Consider the following 15,762-nt stretch of genomic DNA (forward strand, 5'->3'; position numbering starts at 1 on the left):
GCCACCTGATTGCGTACATCTGAGTAGGGTTCCACCCCCAAGAGATGCCCTTTTAATTTTGCCATCAAAACGCACAAACTTTTTTGGTTTGAAGGGCGGTGGTAGCCAGTATTGCTAAGGATTCAGGGCTGCAAGTGGAAATACAACCATTGGGCAGGAAGATATGGCAAAATATCAAAAAGGCCATATCCCTTAATCTAGAAATTTTGCTTCAAGGATGTTAGTCTAAAAAGATAGTGTATCTGGAGAGTGAGCAGGAAAGATGCTCGACACAGTATTGCTGAGAATAAAGACGCTGGAAACAAATTGGTTGAATAAATCTCAGTACACCCATGCATTTCCAGTATGTGGCAGCCAGGTTTAAAGTGTTGTGTAAGATATTTAATGGTATGGGAAACTTGTCAGAACGTATTCTTAAGTGAAGCAATCAGATGATAAAACACAATGTATTATATTTCCCTTTTTAAAGGAAATCAGAATATGCATATTATTAGTACATGCCACCCACTTACCAGCTGGAACACAAAATAAGTTTATGTTTTCTTTTATATCCAAATTATGATTCCAAATCTCTGCCCCAAAGATCACGGGAAATCCATTCTTCCAGCTCCCATCCAAGGGCATTCTGGGAAGTGCGGGCCATGCTGGTCAGTTTCACAAATCTGACCTGCTTGTTCTTCCCTCAGCATCCTTGCTTTGTGGCTGTGCTGCTCAAAAGCCCTGCGGGTCACCTTCAGCAGCTGTTTTGGGAAGTAGCTCTCTTTCCTGGCCACTGGCTCCAAGCAGGCTCCCTTCCTTACCTGTCCCAGCTGCCTAAACCCAAGCTCAGGTGTTCAGCAAACTTCTGCGGAATGGTTGGGATGATATCCCAGGGTCAAATGCAGTGAATGCCTTGGTAGCTGAGGGCTCTACCTCCCTTCAAGGAAACCCCCGCCCCCCAATCACCCAACCACAGACGCACACCCCAGGTACATTCAGGCACACAGAGCTTGATCTGACCTCTCTTATAAAAAAAAAAAAAAAAAAAAAAAAAGCAAAAACAGTAGGTGTCAGCACAATTCCCAAAGCCAGTCACTGACATAACTAAATAATGCAACGTAAGGAAAACCAATGGTCCCGCCCAAACTGTCATTCAGATAAAAATCGTTTCTCCAGCTCGTCAAAGGCACAGTCAGGCTGCATAATATCCCTGTCTCCATTAGAAACCATGCCATACCAGACAGCCACCGTCCTGCCTCCTGCCTCCTGCCATTTCTCTTTCAGTTTGCCCGTTAAGTCCTTTACATGGGAGTCACTAAAGACCCCAGTCTGGGACTTTTTCGAAAAACATTAGAAATCTGCTCTAAGGGAGAAATGATATCTCCACTTCCAGAAATGAAAAATTGTCAACACGTTTCAAATGTTGTTCCTGCAGTTACAGGCTTCCACGAGGAAGAGGGCCATCCCAGCAGTCACCCTATTACCAGTGTGTGTGCACAAGTGTGTGTGTGTCCCTGTGCATGCGTGTGTTTTGTGTTGCATGGAAAACTGGTAGCATGTACAAAATCACAAATCATCGCCAAACTGAAGTGAAGAAGTTATGGGCAATGTTAATTTCCTCTTAATTGTCTTTTAGGTCTGTTTTGCTCGAATTTTAAGATTAGTTTGAAAAGGGGAGAAAGCACAAAGCGCACATTCGAAGCAGGGCTTTTTGTTGGTTTTAAACCCTTAATATTTTATTTTCTCTTCCCTCCATCTTTCTTCTAAAAACCAAAGCCCCGCATGTCTGATTAATTAAGGTTTTCAGCTAATCAGATTTTATTAGGTGTTTTACAAGTTTTCTAGACAATGTCCTATAAGCTGGTCTGACGCAAAAAGGGCACACGGGGCCTGTCTAATCACAGAAAGGAGCCTAATGAACAGAGCAGACTGAACAGGGAAGGTGTTTGTGTGAATCAGTGTGATTTGGAATCGGGAGAGTTTGTTTTAAAAAATGTCCATTTTAGCAAACAGCGAACTGAAATTAGTGATATTTATTTAAAACCCTACAGTGAGTTTTGAAACCACAGGGGCACCTTGATTATCTTGTCTGTAGCTCACTTTTTGGACTCAAATCTGATTTTTAAAAAGTATTCATTTTAATTTTAAAACTTTAAAGCAATTGTTTTTCTCAGTGCTTGAGCAGTTTCCCATCTGTCAGGTGGCAAATGGGCTGGTGCTTTTTAAAACAGTCTTTTATTTCAAATTACCAAAGTAATACATATTCATTGATGAAAATATGATAAATACAGAAGAGCTCAAAGAAAAACAATCATCCATAATCTCACCATGCTGTTCATGAAAAAGCTGCTCATTTGAGGCATTTACTTCTAGTCTAATACACACACACAAACACACACGTACCCCCGTACGGACTTAGCCCCACGAAAGCACACACTTTCAGGTGTACACGATAACCAGGTCGTTCCGACACACGGCTTTGTAGAATGTCATACATGTATCTTTAGAGATTCTTAGTTGTTTTTTGTTTTATTGGGTTTTTTTGTTGGCTACATTTTTCTCTGTCGTATTGTTGGATATTTACGTGATTTCTAATTCCTTGCGAGCATAATGACTACATCAGCATACATTTTTCTTGTATATTCCCTATGAATAATCTCCTTAAAGTAGAATTGCTAAAGCAAAGAAAGTGTGCATTTTCGAGGTTTTTGAGCCGTCTTGGTAAATATCCGTCTGGACAATTTGCACTCATGGCTGCTTCTTCAAGCCCAAGGGGAGAGCATTCTTTTCCCCACCCCTGGTGGGTATACCAGTATTTTAAAGACATCTTAATATCTTGGGCTAGCAGGCTAAACTTTTCTTTTTTAAAGATTTTATTTATTTGAGACTGGGGTGCAGCTTAAAAATGTGGACTTATTTATAAGTGTTCCTGTAATAAAGACAATACAATGAAATAATAAAAAACATAACAATAATGTTAAATACATTCGTATATTTATTTATATAATTTATTATACCTGATACAATATATACGTTTATTTTTTGTATTCTCTAAAAATAGAATGTAATAAAAAGGGCTGCCTCACTGTAATCTTCCCACAGAACAATTTATATTAGTCAACATCATTCTCACTGTAGGTGGAAACTTTGTAAGAGATGTGGGTAATATAAGGGGATATCTGAGAGTTGAGGGCCGGCCCATCATCTCCCATCAGGAATTGATGAAACCATTCCTAACCCCTGGGGCAAACAGCAATCAACCTCTGTTGCCCATCGGGTCACCTGGGGAGTTTTATTTATGTATTTTTAAAAGATTTTATTTATTTATTTCACAGAGATAGGCAGAGAGGCAGGCAGAGAGAGAGAGAGAGGGAAGCAGGCTCCCCGCTGAGCAGAAAGCCTGATGTAGGGCTCAATCCCAGGACCCTGGGATCATGACCCAGAGGCTTTAACCCATTGAGCCACCCAGGTGCCCCACCTGGGGAGTTTTTAAAAATGCTCATGTCCCAGGTGATTTGAATGTGCTGTCAAGGTTGAGAAGTGCTGATCCAGGACAGGTGTCTGTCCTGATAAGAAAGGTGATGGTAAGAGAGGGAGGGGCCCCTCGTTGAAAGGGGCCAGTGGAGGCCTATCTGTGTGTGTTGTATGGGTTCTTCGGGTCCTTTGCAGAGAGGGCCTGGTCACAAGATCTCGATCTGTTAGACACACGGTGGCACATCCCCTGCTTATAGGGTCTTCTACAGATGATGCAAAAGGGATGGAGGAAGTGGAAACAGTTATTCTCGTAAACGACTGAGAAAAAAGGGAGAGTTTTAAAACATGGAAGTGCTTCAAAGCCAATGCGAGTCAATCAACATTTAAAAATCCAGTTGCCGTTCTTTTTAGAGCGTTCTTGGAGAGACTCCAAAATTTTGATTCTGTGCTGTGATCTGGCTGGCCCTCCTCAGGGAGCTACTTTTCTGAAATTACTGGAGGAGCCTGGACAGGAGTCTGGACTCTCCGAGCCAGTGCAGGGCACAGGGGATCTGTGTGGGAGGCCAGGGTCTTCGGACCATCTGCTTTGGTCATCAAGGACACCTGCTGAGGGAAGAAGGAGGGAAAGATAAACTCTGCCGACAGTCACTTATTGGGGGCCTGAAAAACAACAGGAGGCACGGAGATCACGGGTCCTGATGACAGCGTGGCGGAGGCCAGGAAGCGTGTGCTGGCGGCGGCTGTCCAGGGACAAGATGTCAGAAGACCTTGGGACATCACGGGACGTGCCCAGCTTTCATGCCCTCCTCGGAAAACTGGGGAAGGTGTCCGAAACAGCTGGCACCCAAGGCCTCCTCTAGCTCAGACATTCCAGGAGCTGGTAAGTTGGAAGCGTAGGTTACCGACCAGCTCCGAGAGGGAGAAGAAGGAAGACCTCTCTTGTGGGAATTGTGTTCAGGAGGGTTGGAAGAAGAACAGCAAAAGAAGAGTTGAGTGTTGAGTGACTCTTCAGGAAACAAGGGGGTCTCGGGACAGAAGCGAGCCTGGGCCCTCAGTTTGTCCTCTGACCTGGATGCTGCCATTCAGATTATGAGGCAGAAAATGGCTGTGGTGCCAGCTTCTTCCCAGTTTCGTGGGGACTTGCCGTTACCATGGCGATGGCTAGGTGGTGTGATGTGTGGCTTTGTGCTGAGACCACCGCCTTCTTTGTTCTCGTCCCAACTATAGGTACTACCTCTGGGGCTATAATAAAGAGTCCAAGTAGGGGATTTCTGAGTTTGTTTGACTCACCTCAGGAGCAAATCTCTTTTCCCTCCTGCTATTGCTTCTATCCTCCAGGAATTAAGTTTCCTGATTAGAAGTTCTGAGGCATTTGGGTCCTATTTTCTTGAAGGCAGCAGAGAACAAAATCTGAAATATAAAACCCACTAGATGAGAAAAGAATAAAGTTTGGTCTGTCCCTTTGTTCTGTCTCACTAGCAAGAGATACTTTATGGGAAAGACACAGCAGCTGCCTTCAGTGATGTCTGTCTCTAAAGGTTAGGGATATGAGCCTCTTTGACTTGCCCCTTCACAACTCTTTCTGGCTCCATCATTCATGTGAGCTCCTCTAAGTCCTTCTGGAACTTATTTACCCTTTCAGCCTTTCTTGGATTCCAAATGATAGAGGCAACCCCTGAGATGAGCCCTCATCCATCAGCTGTAGACTCCAATTGGGAAGTAATGTTCTCTGTAGAAAGTTCTCTGCTGGGGTTCTTTCCTTGGATCTGCCTCTAAAAAGCTATGACCCTGAGCAAAGTCCTTCAATCTCTCTGAGTCTAGGTTTCCTATTCTAGAAAACAAAAGGAGGAGCTTCGGACAACCCCTACCTCATGGGGTGGTTGTATTTTGAGGGCAAGAATGGTGTTCTATTCATCGTTGCGTCCCTGGAGCCCAGCACAGTCCCTGACACATAACAAGAATTCAGTGACTGTCTGTCAAATGGAAGAGGTAAAAGGAAACGACTCTAGTGGTGATACTTCTGTCCCAGTTGGAATTCTTGGTGGCAAATGACAGAAACCAACTTAAACTAGCTGAAGGAGACACAGGACGTTTCCATCTCACATGCCTGGGAAGTCCAGGGGTAAAACTGGTTTCAGTCACGACCAGATTCCAAAGACTCTAGGAAGCTAGGAGAGCACAGACCGTTGGAGCAAAAACGAATCTTGCTTGTTGGGGCTCATACCTCTGCAGGGAAGGAAAATGTCAAAAGATGTCTGGATTTCTCATCCTGCCCTGCCCTTTCTGTGTTAACTGACCTTGGGTGAGTCACTTTTTTTGAAGTCCTGGCTTTCAACTCTCGAAGATGGGAATAAGAATATTTGCTCTCCATAAGGTGGTTGAAAAAGCTCCAAAAAAGCTAAGAATGTGAATTTTTCTACTAGCCTTAAAATGTAATTTAAATGCAAGGTAGAGGGCATGAAGCCTAATTTGCTTTGCAAGAAATCGTTTCAGAAGCATGTCCAGAGCCCTTCTTTATGTAAGCCTGCCTCTGAGTTGACTTAGACCCGCTAGTGAGTGCTTTACGTGGATTATCTCACTTAATCCTTACCTCATTCTATGCAGTAAGGCACTGCGGTTAGTTCCATTTTAAAGATGAGGACACCGAGGCTCTATGCATGCAGGGAACTCGCCAAGGAACACAGAAGTAGGTGGTGGAGGCAGGACACGGATCCTGGGGTCTGACTGAGGATGCTGCGTGTACCACCCCTGGGGATGTCCTATCCCTGTTCTCAAGGTTCTCTGTGCCCGTCCTAGCACGTTGGTGCTGGAAGTGACTCAGAGAGGGCAGAAGCCCCTTCCCCCTCTTACTGAGGTTCAACAGAGCCAGGACCTCAGCCCAGCTTTCTGACCTCTGTTCTGCACCTGCCAGAGTTTCCAAGAGGAAGTCCCAGAAATGCCAACCAAAGGCATCAACTGCATGAGAATCCCAGAACTGCTACAGAAGCTGGAGAACCAGACTGGGGTCCCTCCTCCGCTGCCCAGCACCAGACACGACAGTTGGCAGCACCTGATCCAACCCAAACCCATCCCCCACCTCACCCACCCAGACCCTGTCACTCTGTCTTCCCGTACAGAGTACTGTTCCCACCTCCCGATCTGGCCCACCCTGGATTCAGCATCTCGCTAGGGACAAGGGACAAGTGGAACATATGTCCCATGCCCAGGTCCTGGCTGCAAGGAGGCCTCAAAGGCAAGCGCCTGGCAATTTGAGCTTTTGGAGTGAGAAGCCGCATTCCTTCCTCCCAGTTCTCCAAAAAGGGTGGGGGAGGTTCCCAGACCATGAAAGGGGAGATAGATATCTGATGGGCAAAACTAACATTCTTGGGATTCTGGATAAGAGTAAATGGGGTCTCAGGACACGCCAGTTGGCTCCCCAACACCCACCCGAGTTGCTGAAGAGCAAATGGCATCTGCCCCTTTCCTGCCTCCCTGGGGCTCGGGGCGCGTGTTCTTCACGAACTGCTCTGAAGCTTGTTCTCCGCCCTCTGCTTCTCCGCCAAGGTGGTCTGCAGCCTCTGTCCTGGGTCGCACTCGCTGTGTCCTGTTGTACCGTACATAAAAGTAGGTGACGTGGACATTTAGGGAGCAGAGCCCCACACTCTGTCAGGTGCCCCAAGTTGTGAAGGGGAGAATGAATCTGGTGTCTGGGCCCTCGGTCTGTGGGCAGCCTGTCTGCGTCTATCTCCTCAAGCCCTCCTCCGCCGCCCCCAGCCCTGACCCCCAAGGCAGCCAGGCGTGGCTTGGGCAAGGAAAAGGCAGAGGCTCCCTGGGCTTGAACAGTGACTTTTCCAGGGACCTTCGAGGATGGAGCAAAGAGCAGCTGCTGCTGGGTCGAGAACTCTTCCCGCCGGACAAGCCAGTCTTTTGACTGTCGGGGCACAGGTCCTGGGTGACAACCTGGGACAGCAGAGAGTTTCCCGCTCCTTTAAAAGAGATGAGCTTTGGGCTTCTTTGATTTAAATATTTTAAATAGATTTGTGTGCGGGGTATTTACAACATGTCAGAGGGCGTCTCCTTTGCGGCTATCACAATGTGACTACCCCATGCTGTAAATGGGCAAACTCAGCAGAGCGGACAAACGACCACCCCATCCCTCCCCACCCCGGGTCACGAGGCTGGTTCCCAGGGGTGTAAGGATGGGGACCCAGCTTGTCGGACACCCGGGTCAGAGTTACTCAAACCAAAGACTTTGAGTCAGAGGACCCTTAAGTTTTCTCTCTCTCTCTCTCTCTCATTTTTTTTTTTAAGATTTTATTTATTTGACAGATCGAGATCAAAAGTAGGCAGAGAGGCAGGCAAGGGAGGGGGTGGGGGGGAAGCAGGCTCCCCGAGGAGCAGAGAGCCTGATGCGGGGCTCAATCCTAGGGCCCTGGGATCAAGACCTGAGGCGAAGGCAGAGGCTTTAACCCACTGAGCCACACAGGCGCCCTAAGTTCTCCTTTTTTAAGCAAGGAAACTATGGCCTAGATTGGTGAAATGACTTGGCAATATTCACACAGGTAGTTCGTGGCTGAATGGGGGTCCAGAACAGGCACAGAGCATGACTTTGAGAATCAAATGAAACCAGGTTAAAGTTCTACCTTTGCCTCTGTCCCAACCAGCCCACCCCTGAGAATGGGCACAGTCAGTTCCATTTCTTAACACTGCTTACACAATTGAATGAAATAAAAACACTAAGCCACTAAAGCGGCAGCTAGCACAGAATAGGGATATAATCCATGTCCTCTCTTCCCATCCCGACTGGACTCCTAGTCCAGTGCTCCTGCTGCCGCCTTGGCGTGACTGCCCCTGATAGAGATTCTGCTGGTCTTCTGTCCCATGGGGGTCAGGCTGGCCAACCCCCTCATTAACCACAATGACTTTGATTAAGTGCCAGCCTGTAATCCTAAAAGGGTCACATTATTAGGACCTCATAGAATTCCCCACAGCAATCTAGGACACCATCCTCCGGACAGCCAGATTATGGAGATTTCCCTCTCGCGTCTCATGCGCCACGATTTTATAAGCAGTGATTGTCATCTCGGTTTTTTCCAACTTCTCATTTCAAAGGATTATTTATGCAGACATCCTGCAAATCTGTGTCCCCTGCATTCCCAGGGTGGTGCCTGGAATGACTGTCCCTTCTCTCTCCCTCCCAGCCCCGAGTTTTGGCTCTGTGATATCTCATTATATTCTAAAGAGCTATCCACGAGGCAGGACACCACGGATGAATTAAATCGGCTTCTGTGGCAACACTGCTCTTAAGCAAAATATATTGATCGCTGAAGCTTTGGACCCACTTTAATCAAGTAATCTAAACAGGGCTTAAGCTTCAAAAGCCGAGCGATGTGCCCGGCTTCAAAGCGCTTACTTACACTGAATTAATTTATCCGGGTTGTACTAATGCTCCCCACAGCCCTGTGGATTAGAATGTTAGAGGTTGTAGTCAGGGCTCTGATCGTCTCCCCGAAGCCCGGCCTCTATTGATTGTCATGAAAAAGACACAAAGAGAAGTGGGGTACAGGGGAGGAGGGAACAAAGGGATTGGATCTGATTAAGACTGAGCCCTCCCTGTCTACCGGTGGCCCAAGGGTCCTGATGGCTCGCCCCAGAGGCTCCCAGGGCTGGTTCTGGGGATGAGACAGGGAGGAAGTCGGGTCTGCGTGTGAATGGGGTTACATTAGTGGGGGAATTGCTGCAGAACGTTCCAGCTGTGACTCTGAGTGGCAGCCAGAGGGATGGCTTGTGTGTGTGTGTGTGTGTGTGTGTGTGTGTGTGTGCACGTGTGGGAGAGAGGGAAGGAAACTAGACATCTGCTCTTCTGGAGACCAAGCTGCCAATTCCCACCCTGCTGGTAGTTACTTCTCCCCGCCAATCCCGTCAAGGAACTAATTCTCCTTGACCTCAATACTGGCTTTTGAGTGAGGCCCCAACCACATCCCCAATCTGGAGCTTGTGACCTTGTTACTCATTCATTCAACAGTTTTTTTGAGAGCTTGCTAAGTGCCAGACATTATTCTAGGTCCTAAGGATGCAATAGTGACCAGGATAGACAAGACTCCTTCTCCTCATGGAATTCATTTTCCAGTGGGGTGGATGGGACCAGGCTAACATCCTGTGTTTTTCCTTGTGATGGCCTAATGATGACATGCACTCTAGAGGAAGGGAGAAGGGACAGGGAGCATGTCAGCAGATATATGTGTAGGTGGTGGTGTTGGTGTGAGTTCAGTTTTAAGTCCAGTGGTCCTCATCGGGAAGGGGACCTTTGAGTAAAGACCTGAAGGAGATGTGGGAAGGAGGCACCATAGACTTCTGTGGGAAAAGTGCTCAAGGCAGAAGAAAAAGCACGTACAAAGGCCCTGAGGTAGAGCTTGGCTGCCATGTTTGAGGGGCAATGAGAGGGCCAATATGGCTGGGACAGCATAGGCAGAAGCAAGAGTACGATGACATGAAGTCAGAGACGATGGATACAAGGGCCAGGTGGAGGCCAAGGTCAGTCAGTGTATTTAGTTCCCTGGTTCAGTGATGGACCAGTGACAGAAACCATGAAGAGTGTGTCCTAATGAGACAGTAGCATCTTGTCACCATGTGAAGAATGAGGACAAAGCCAGAATGGAGGACAGTGGAGCCCAGAGATGGGTGACGTTGTCCAAGTCTCTCCTCCTACTGAGCCTGAAAACTTCACAATACTTGGATTTTTTCAATTTATGGGAGCCAATAGATCTTCCTTTTTGCCTAAACCATTTTGAATTGTTTTTTGCTTCTAAACTTTAAAGCCATAAGATTCCTACTTCTTGACACTATAACATCCATTTTCTTTCTGTATCATGCTGGGGGGCCCAGTCTGGCTCACTTTTCTCTTTAGAAGTAGGAAGGACCTTATGGCTCCTGGGTGGCTCAGTGGGTTAAGCCTCTGCCTTTGGCTCGGGTCATGATCTCAGGGTCCTGGGATAAGCCCCGCATCGGGCTCTCTGCTCAGCGGGGAGCCTGCTTCCCCACCCCACCCCCTGCCTGCCTCTCTGCCTACTTGTGATCTCTGTCTGTCAAATAAATAAATAAAATCTTAAAAAAAAAAAAAAAAGGAAGTAAGAAGGACCTTTGTGTCTCACTGCAGGGGACTAGGAGAGGACTTGCCCTGCTCTCTTCCTTTTACTCTCTCTGCCGCTAGAGGGCCCCTGGGCTAGCAGGGGTGGGGGATGGCAGCACTCAGAACCCCTCACCAAATCCACTTTCCTCCCTTCCAGCCAACAGCACCCTCAGTTTGTGCTGCTGGCCTTCTCCCACCTGAATCAGCACTAACGAAGGACCTAATATGTGCCAGATTTTACATACGTTGAGTTTCTACATATGCGATTATTTTCGCACCTTGAGGAGCTCACTCTGATATTCACCCAATATGACTGTGATGGTGGACAGTCCAGCCTCCAGTTCTCACGGTTGGTGCCCAAGCCACACAGGCAGCTAAAGCTTTCAGATATGACTCTTGGAGGTTATTGTCTCCTTGTATCTCTGGGGTCGGTGCCCCCCCCACCCCCCCCACCCCCGTCCTTAGATATCCAGATTAAATGGATCCAAATGCTGCTCTGTGGGTGGTCACAGACAGCCAGGCTTTCTCCAGTCTCTCGGGGGTTTTGTGGAGAGTAGAGGTGATGGCTTACATTTTCCTATTCTCCCCTGGCTCCAAGATCCTCTGAATTGCCAATCACATTGCCCCGGTGTGGACCCCCCGCCCCCCCATAATTAACACAAGGCATTAGTGTGTAGAAGACTTTACTGAAAGGGTAGAGCAGTGGAGTAGGGGTACATCACAGTAGCAGGTAAGGAGAAATCAAATATTACACCTCCCTCTGTATTTACTTACTTGGCCCTTTCCAACAAGAAGACCCTGCCGTGTGCTCTTTGCCATTCCAGCCATGTTGCTACACTGTCTCTCTTCTTCTAAACTGCTCACTTACTCCTCTGATTTTCAGGCTCACTCCCCTTTCTCATCCCCCTTTTCTCTCATTCTTTCCCTCCCCACCGTCCAACCTGATTCCCTTCTGCAAAGGGAAGGGAATCTAATCCAACCTGATTCCCTTCTGCAAAGGATTCACTTCTGCCAAGAAAATAAATTCATTCTCTACTTCTCAGCTCGGGCCTTAATGCGCTCACTTATCAAAGGGACCAGCCCCACGGGTCCCTCTTCTGAGCAGCACAGAGGAAACAGCTTGACTGCATGGTCCTCCCTTCCTCCCAGCTACCTCAATCTCTGCTGGGGCTGGGGTGGATCCGTGGTCGGTTCCCCAGGGTTGTTTCTGAATAATTCTATCACCTGCTAGAGGCAGAAGAAGCCACCCGTGTCCAGCCTCGGTTTCAAGACGTAAACTTCTCTTTATTAAACCACGCATTTTACTGGTGACCAAAACGAATGCTCCGTGAGGTGGGGTGAATCAGTCACTTGTCCAGTCCAGCACCGCTAGTCCCCAGGAGATAGCGGATTTGGATCCAGGTGTGATGATGACAGATTTATGCCGTTTTTACAACAGCATGATGAATTCCATCAAAATCGAGTCGTTACATCTACCGAGACCCATCCCTTCACATCCCCTGAGCACTTCCTATGCTGGGAAGGTGGTGGCGGGGGCGTCCGAGGATGGACAATAAAGGGTCCCTTCCCACAATGAATTCTTCGTCTCACAGGGAGACAGGCCAGAGGGCCCATGAATTAGGAGTGAAGATTCAGGAAGTTCAAGGAAAATGAAGAAAATGACTCCAAAAACTCTTTACCAATCTATTAAGGAATCAGGATAACAGTGGTTACCCACGGCAGGTTACGTACCTCCTCTGTACTTCGCATTTTTAACAGCTGCAATATGAAGATAATAACCGTACCTCTCTTACAGGCTTCCTGGGGGCTAAGGGAATTCACTGCCTGTAATACACATAGGATAGTGCCGGGCACATAGCAGACACTCCGTGAATGCTAGTATTGTTATTAAATAATGAATGCCATGCTTGGCCAACAATTATTTTACTTGATAAATATCACTAGCCCTGGCTGACTGTGGAGGAAGTTGAAGCTCAGGGGTGAGGGGACATCCTTCACATCGTGGAGCCATTTTTGGCAGAGGAAGTCAGAAAACGCAGGTTTGGGGATGTGGGGTGGTTCTCTTCCCAGTGTGTCCCACTGACAGTTGGGCATGCAGGACAGACAGCGAGTCAGGCTTATAGAAAAGGTGGGACTGACGGGGGGCAGAGCAGATTGGGTCTAGGAATGGATGATAAAGAAGGTTCACGGGACAAAAACCACTAGTTGTCCACCAAAATCTGTTCTCATCTTCCATGGTGACAGTGTTGAAGATGGACGCATGCTGCTCACTTAGGGACTACATTTCCCATCTTGCCTTGTGGTAAGGGGTGGTGGCCATGTTCCACTCACATTCCTTGGAGGAATGTGAGTGGAAGAAAGTGATTCCCTCCCAGGCTGGCACTGTAGGACCTGGGGTGTACCTTTCATGCACTTTCCCCTTTTTGTGCTTCTCAGACTACTTGTGTTGAAGAACTGGATTTCTACACCACCACACCCTCAATCTACAGCCAACCAACATTTTGTTCTACAATCTGTTCAGTGAGAGGTTTACTAGTTGTGCATATACTAAGACGTCATGGAAATGTCAAACTGCAGTTAAGTTTCCGAAAGCTTATTCTCGATGTCATGACTCAATTCGTGGTTTGGCTATCAAGAAGTTTGCATGCTTGAACTTTCTGCAGACCACACTTTAAGGAGCACTGCTCTTGGGGAGGCAGAGACAAACCCTGGTACTTTCCATGATGGATGCATGGAAAAGAGTGGCCTATTGGCCTGGAACATTCAAATGGGACAGTTAGATAAAAGAAGAAATTTACAAATCCATGTTCTTAAGCCACTGCACCTTAGGATTGCTTTCTTAGGGAGGTGTGTTTTACCCTAATATAGACGGGTCATGCCATCTATTAAAAGAGTGGGCTTTCACACCAGGAGAAGTGACCCCTTGATGCCCATGCTGTGGATAGACTGGGTCCCGCCGTGGGGACAGTACCATACCTCTGTGTGACATTCCTGAGCAAAACTGTGCCTGTATACCAAAGGATGATCCAAGAGCCCCTGGTTCCCTGCCAGCAACCCCCTTGCTGGATGTCTTACAAATTATAGGCTCTTAGTATGCCTTGAAATGATTTGGATCCAAATAAATCCATGTTCTAAGGCTCAAACGGAATCATAGGTATTGAAGTGCTTTGAAAGAAGCATGGTAAGCAAAGTTTAGCTCATAAAGCAGCTGGAGACCAGAAAGGATTGAGGTAAGGATTTAGGGACCCACAGGCAGATCTCTAAGAGCTCTGAGAGACCCTAAGGGGCACTGAGCAGGATCTAAACCTGGAAGTGAAGCCAAAATGTTTTTGATGCCAGGAATCACCCTGTCTCCGGATGAGTGGCCTCTGGCAGGTCACCTAGCATCCTCTCTGTGAAGGAAGATTGTTATGACAACGTTGCAGGATCGGCGTAAAGGTCTGGGAGAAGGTAGGTGTGAGAAGACCGGAGGGCACCTGTGTGCCAGCCAGGGCTGGTAGGGGACAGATGGCGCATTTGAGCTGAGTGATTTGAGAGAGTGTTATAAAGAGCAGCTTTCAAAGGTGCGGCAGGGACCGGGGAGGGGGGCCCTGCGAGGGACCGTGAGTACCTGGCTAGCAACGGTGTGTACAGGGTGGGGAAGGGGGCGTTACTTCCCCCAGGCCTGAGGGGGAGTGGAGGGGGCAGTTATGAGAATCTAGAAGTCTTGTTACATCTGGGTGGCATGACAGAGACAACCCTCCAATGGAAATGGCCACTAGCGCCAAGACGGATGCCGCCCCGCAGGGGGTTCTATAGGGAGTGAGCTGGGGAATCTATTCCCTGACCTTCCTCTTCCCACCCTCCTAAATCCTGCTGCTGCCTCCCACTGGCCAGGCTCTGATGGAAGGCAGGGGAAAGGGGGTCCCTGATGTCAATCGGCCTGCAGGACTCCGAGGAAGATGGAGAAGCAGGAGAAAAGATCCGCGGGTCCAGGGACTCTATCCCCCAACCCCCCACCCCCCGCCCCGGCCACCCCCGCCACCCCCGCCGCCCCCAGATGACGCTGCCCCACTTACAATGCCCCTTTAAAAGGCGGGGTTATCGTCTGCGGCTGTAACCATTAATGAGAAGGCCACAGGCATCTTCCAAGGCCCCACTTAGCTGAAGTTGAGACCTCCTGGATGCCAGGCCCGTGGGTCTGTTCTCACCTGGAGCAGCGTGTGAGCAAATGGTTCTTTCTGTGTTGGCTTCTCGCCAGATCTTTTTCTACCCCTTTATTCGCTCTTCTCTGTTGTCCTTGCCTAAGTAGCCACCATCTGGCCACAACCTGCCCGAGGAAGGGATTGGTGAGTCGAGGACCTGCGGTTGGGCCCCCGCTGCCTCACGAGGTGATTAGGGGCTGCTCGTCAGCAGATGTAGCTCAGTGGCGTTTTAATATCCAAATGTCCCCCCCACCACCACCACGCCGCGAGGAAGGCTGCGGCCCATTGAAGGCATTTCACACAGAGAGCCGTGATTGCCGCGGCAATAATTTCCTTCAACAGCCATTAACACACTTCTGAATGTGTTTTAAAAAAGAAAAAGGAGAGGAAAAGAGGGCGGACAGGGCGGGGTGGCAGGAGTCCTTCCCATTTCCTGGCAAATATCGATGTTCCCAGAGCCAACTTTGATTGGATGGGATGTTAATATCAGCCCGTTTGTGGTTACTAACGCCTGCTCAGGGCCCCACGTTCGTCCTGGCCTCCGCCTGGGGGTCACGCCTGCCCCTGAGACCTCAAGCTGAAGTGTACGTGGAGCCCAGCCCTCCTTGGGGTGCTTCATGCCTGGGCCGCCCGGCGGCACCCTCCCGTCCAAAGGGATGTTGTCTCAAGTCTTCACGGGTCAGTGAACTTTCTCAGTTCAGCTCCCTCCCTTGGCAGAGTCACCAGCTCTTGGGCAGGGCCCGGGCTCTGCCTCCTGGTCCAGTTACCAAAAGGTAAGCAAAAGTGAGCTGTGGCTTCTTCATGCACTCAACAAATGTCCACGGAGTGTCTACCCGGTGCCAAGAGCCCCAGATGGGGAGGTTGCTGCCAAGAGGGTTTGCAGAATGTGGGCACAGCACTGAAAACGCCCCCCAGAGCCAGGATGTGGGTCAGGGGGCTGAGAGAATGTCCCAGAGACTGACCCTCCCCCTTTAGCTGCTGGATTACGGAGAGCTGGGCAAGCCTGAGGAGAGGTGG

At 48.6% G+C, this 15,762-nt stretch overlaps 1 protein-coding gene across 1 annotated transcript in view; it reads left to right on the forward strand.

The window, feature by feature from the left end:
* The first annotated feature begins 14,677 nt into the window (after window positions 1–14,677).
* LOC116591646 overlaps window positions 14,678–15,762 on the forward strand; it is a 56,229-nt gene continuing 55,144 nt past the window's right edge. Inside the window, exon 1 of the mRNA XM_032344725.1 lies at window positions 14,678–14,763. Coding sequence (XP_032200616.1) covers window positions 14,725–14,763 — 39 coding nt within the window. The 5' untranslated portion in view covers window positions 14,678–14,724. The remainder of the gene's footprint in view (window positions 14,764–15,762) is intronic.

Source organism: Mustela erminea, chromosome 5, assembly GCF_009829155.1.
Source record: "Mustela erminea isolate mMusErm1 chromosome 5, mMusErm1.Pri, whole genome shotgun sequence".
NCBI classification, from domain to species: Eukaryota; Metazoa; Chordata; class Mammalia; order Carnivora; family Mustelidae; genus Mustela; species Mustela erminea.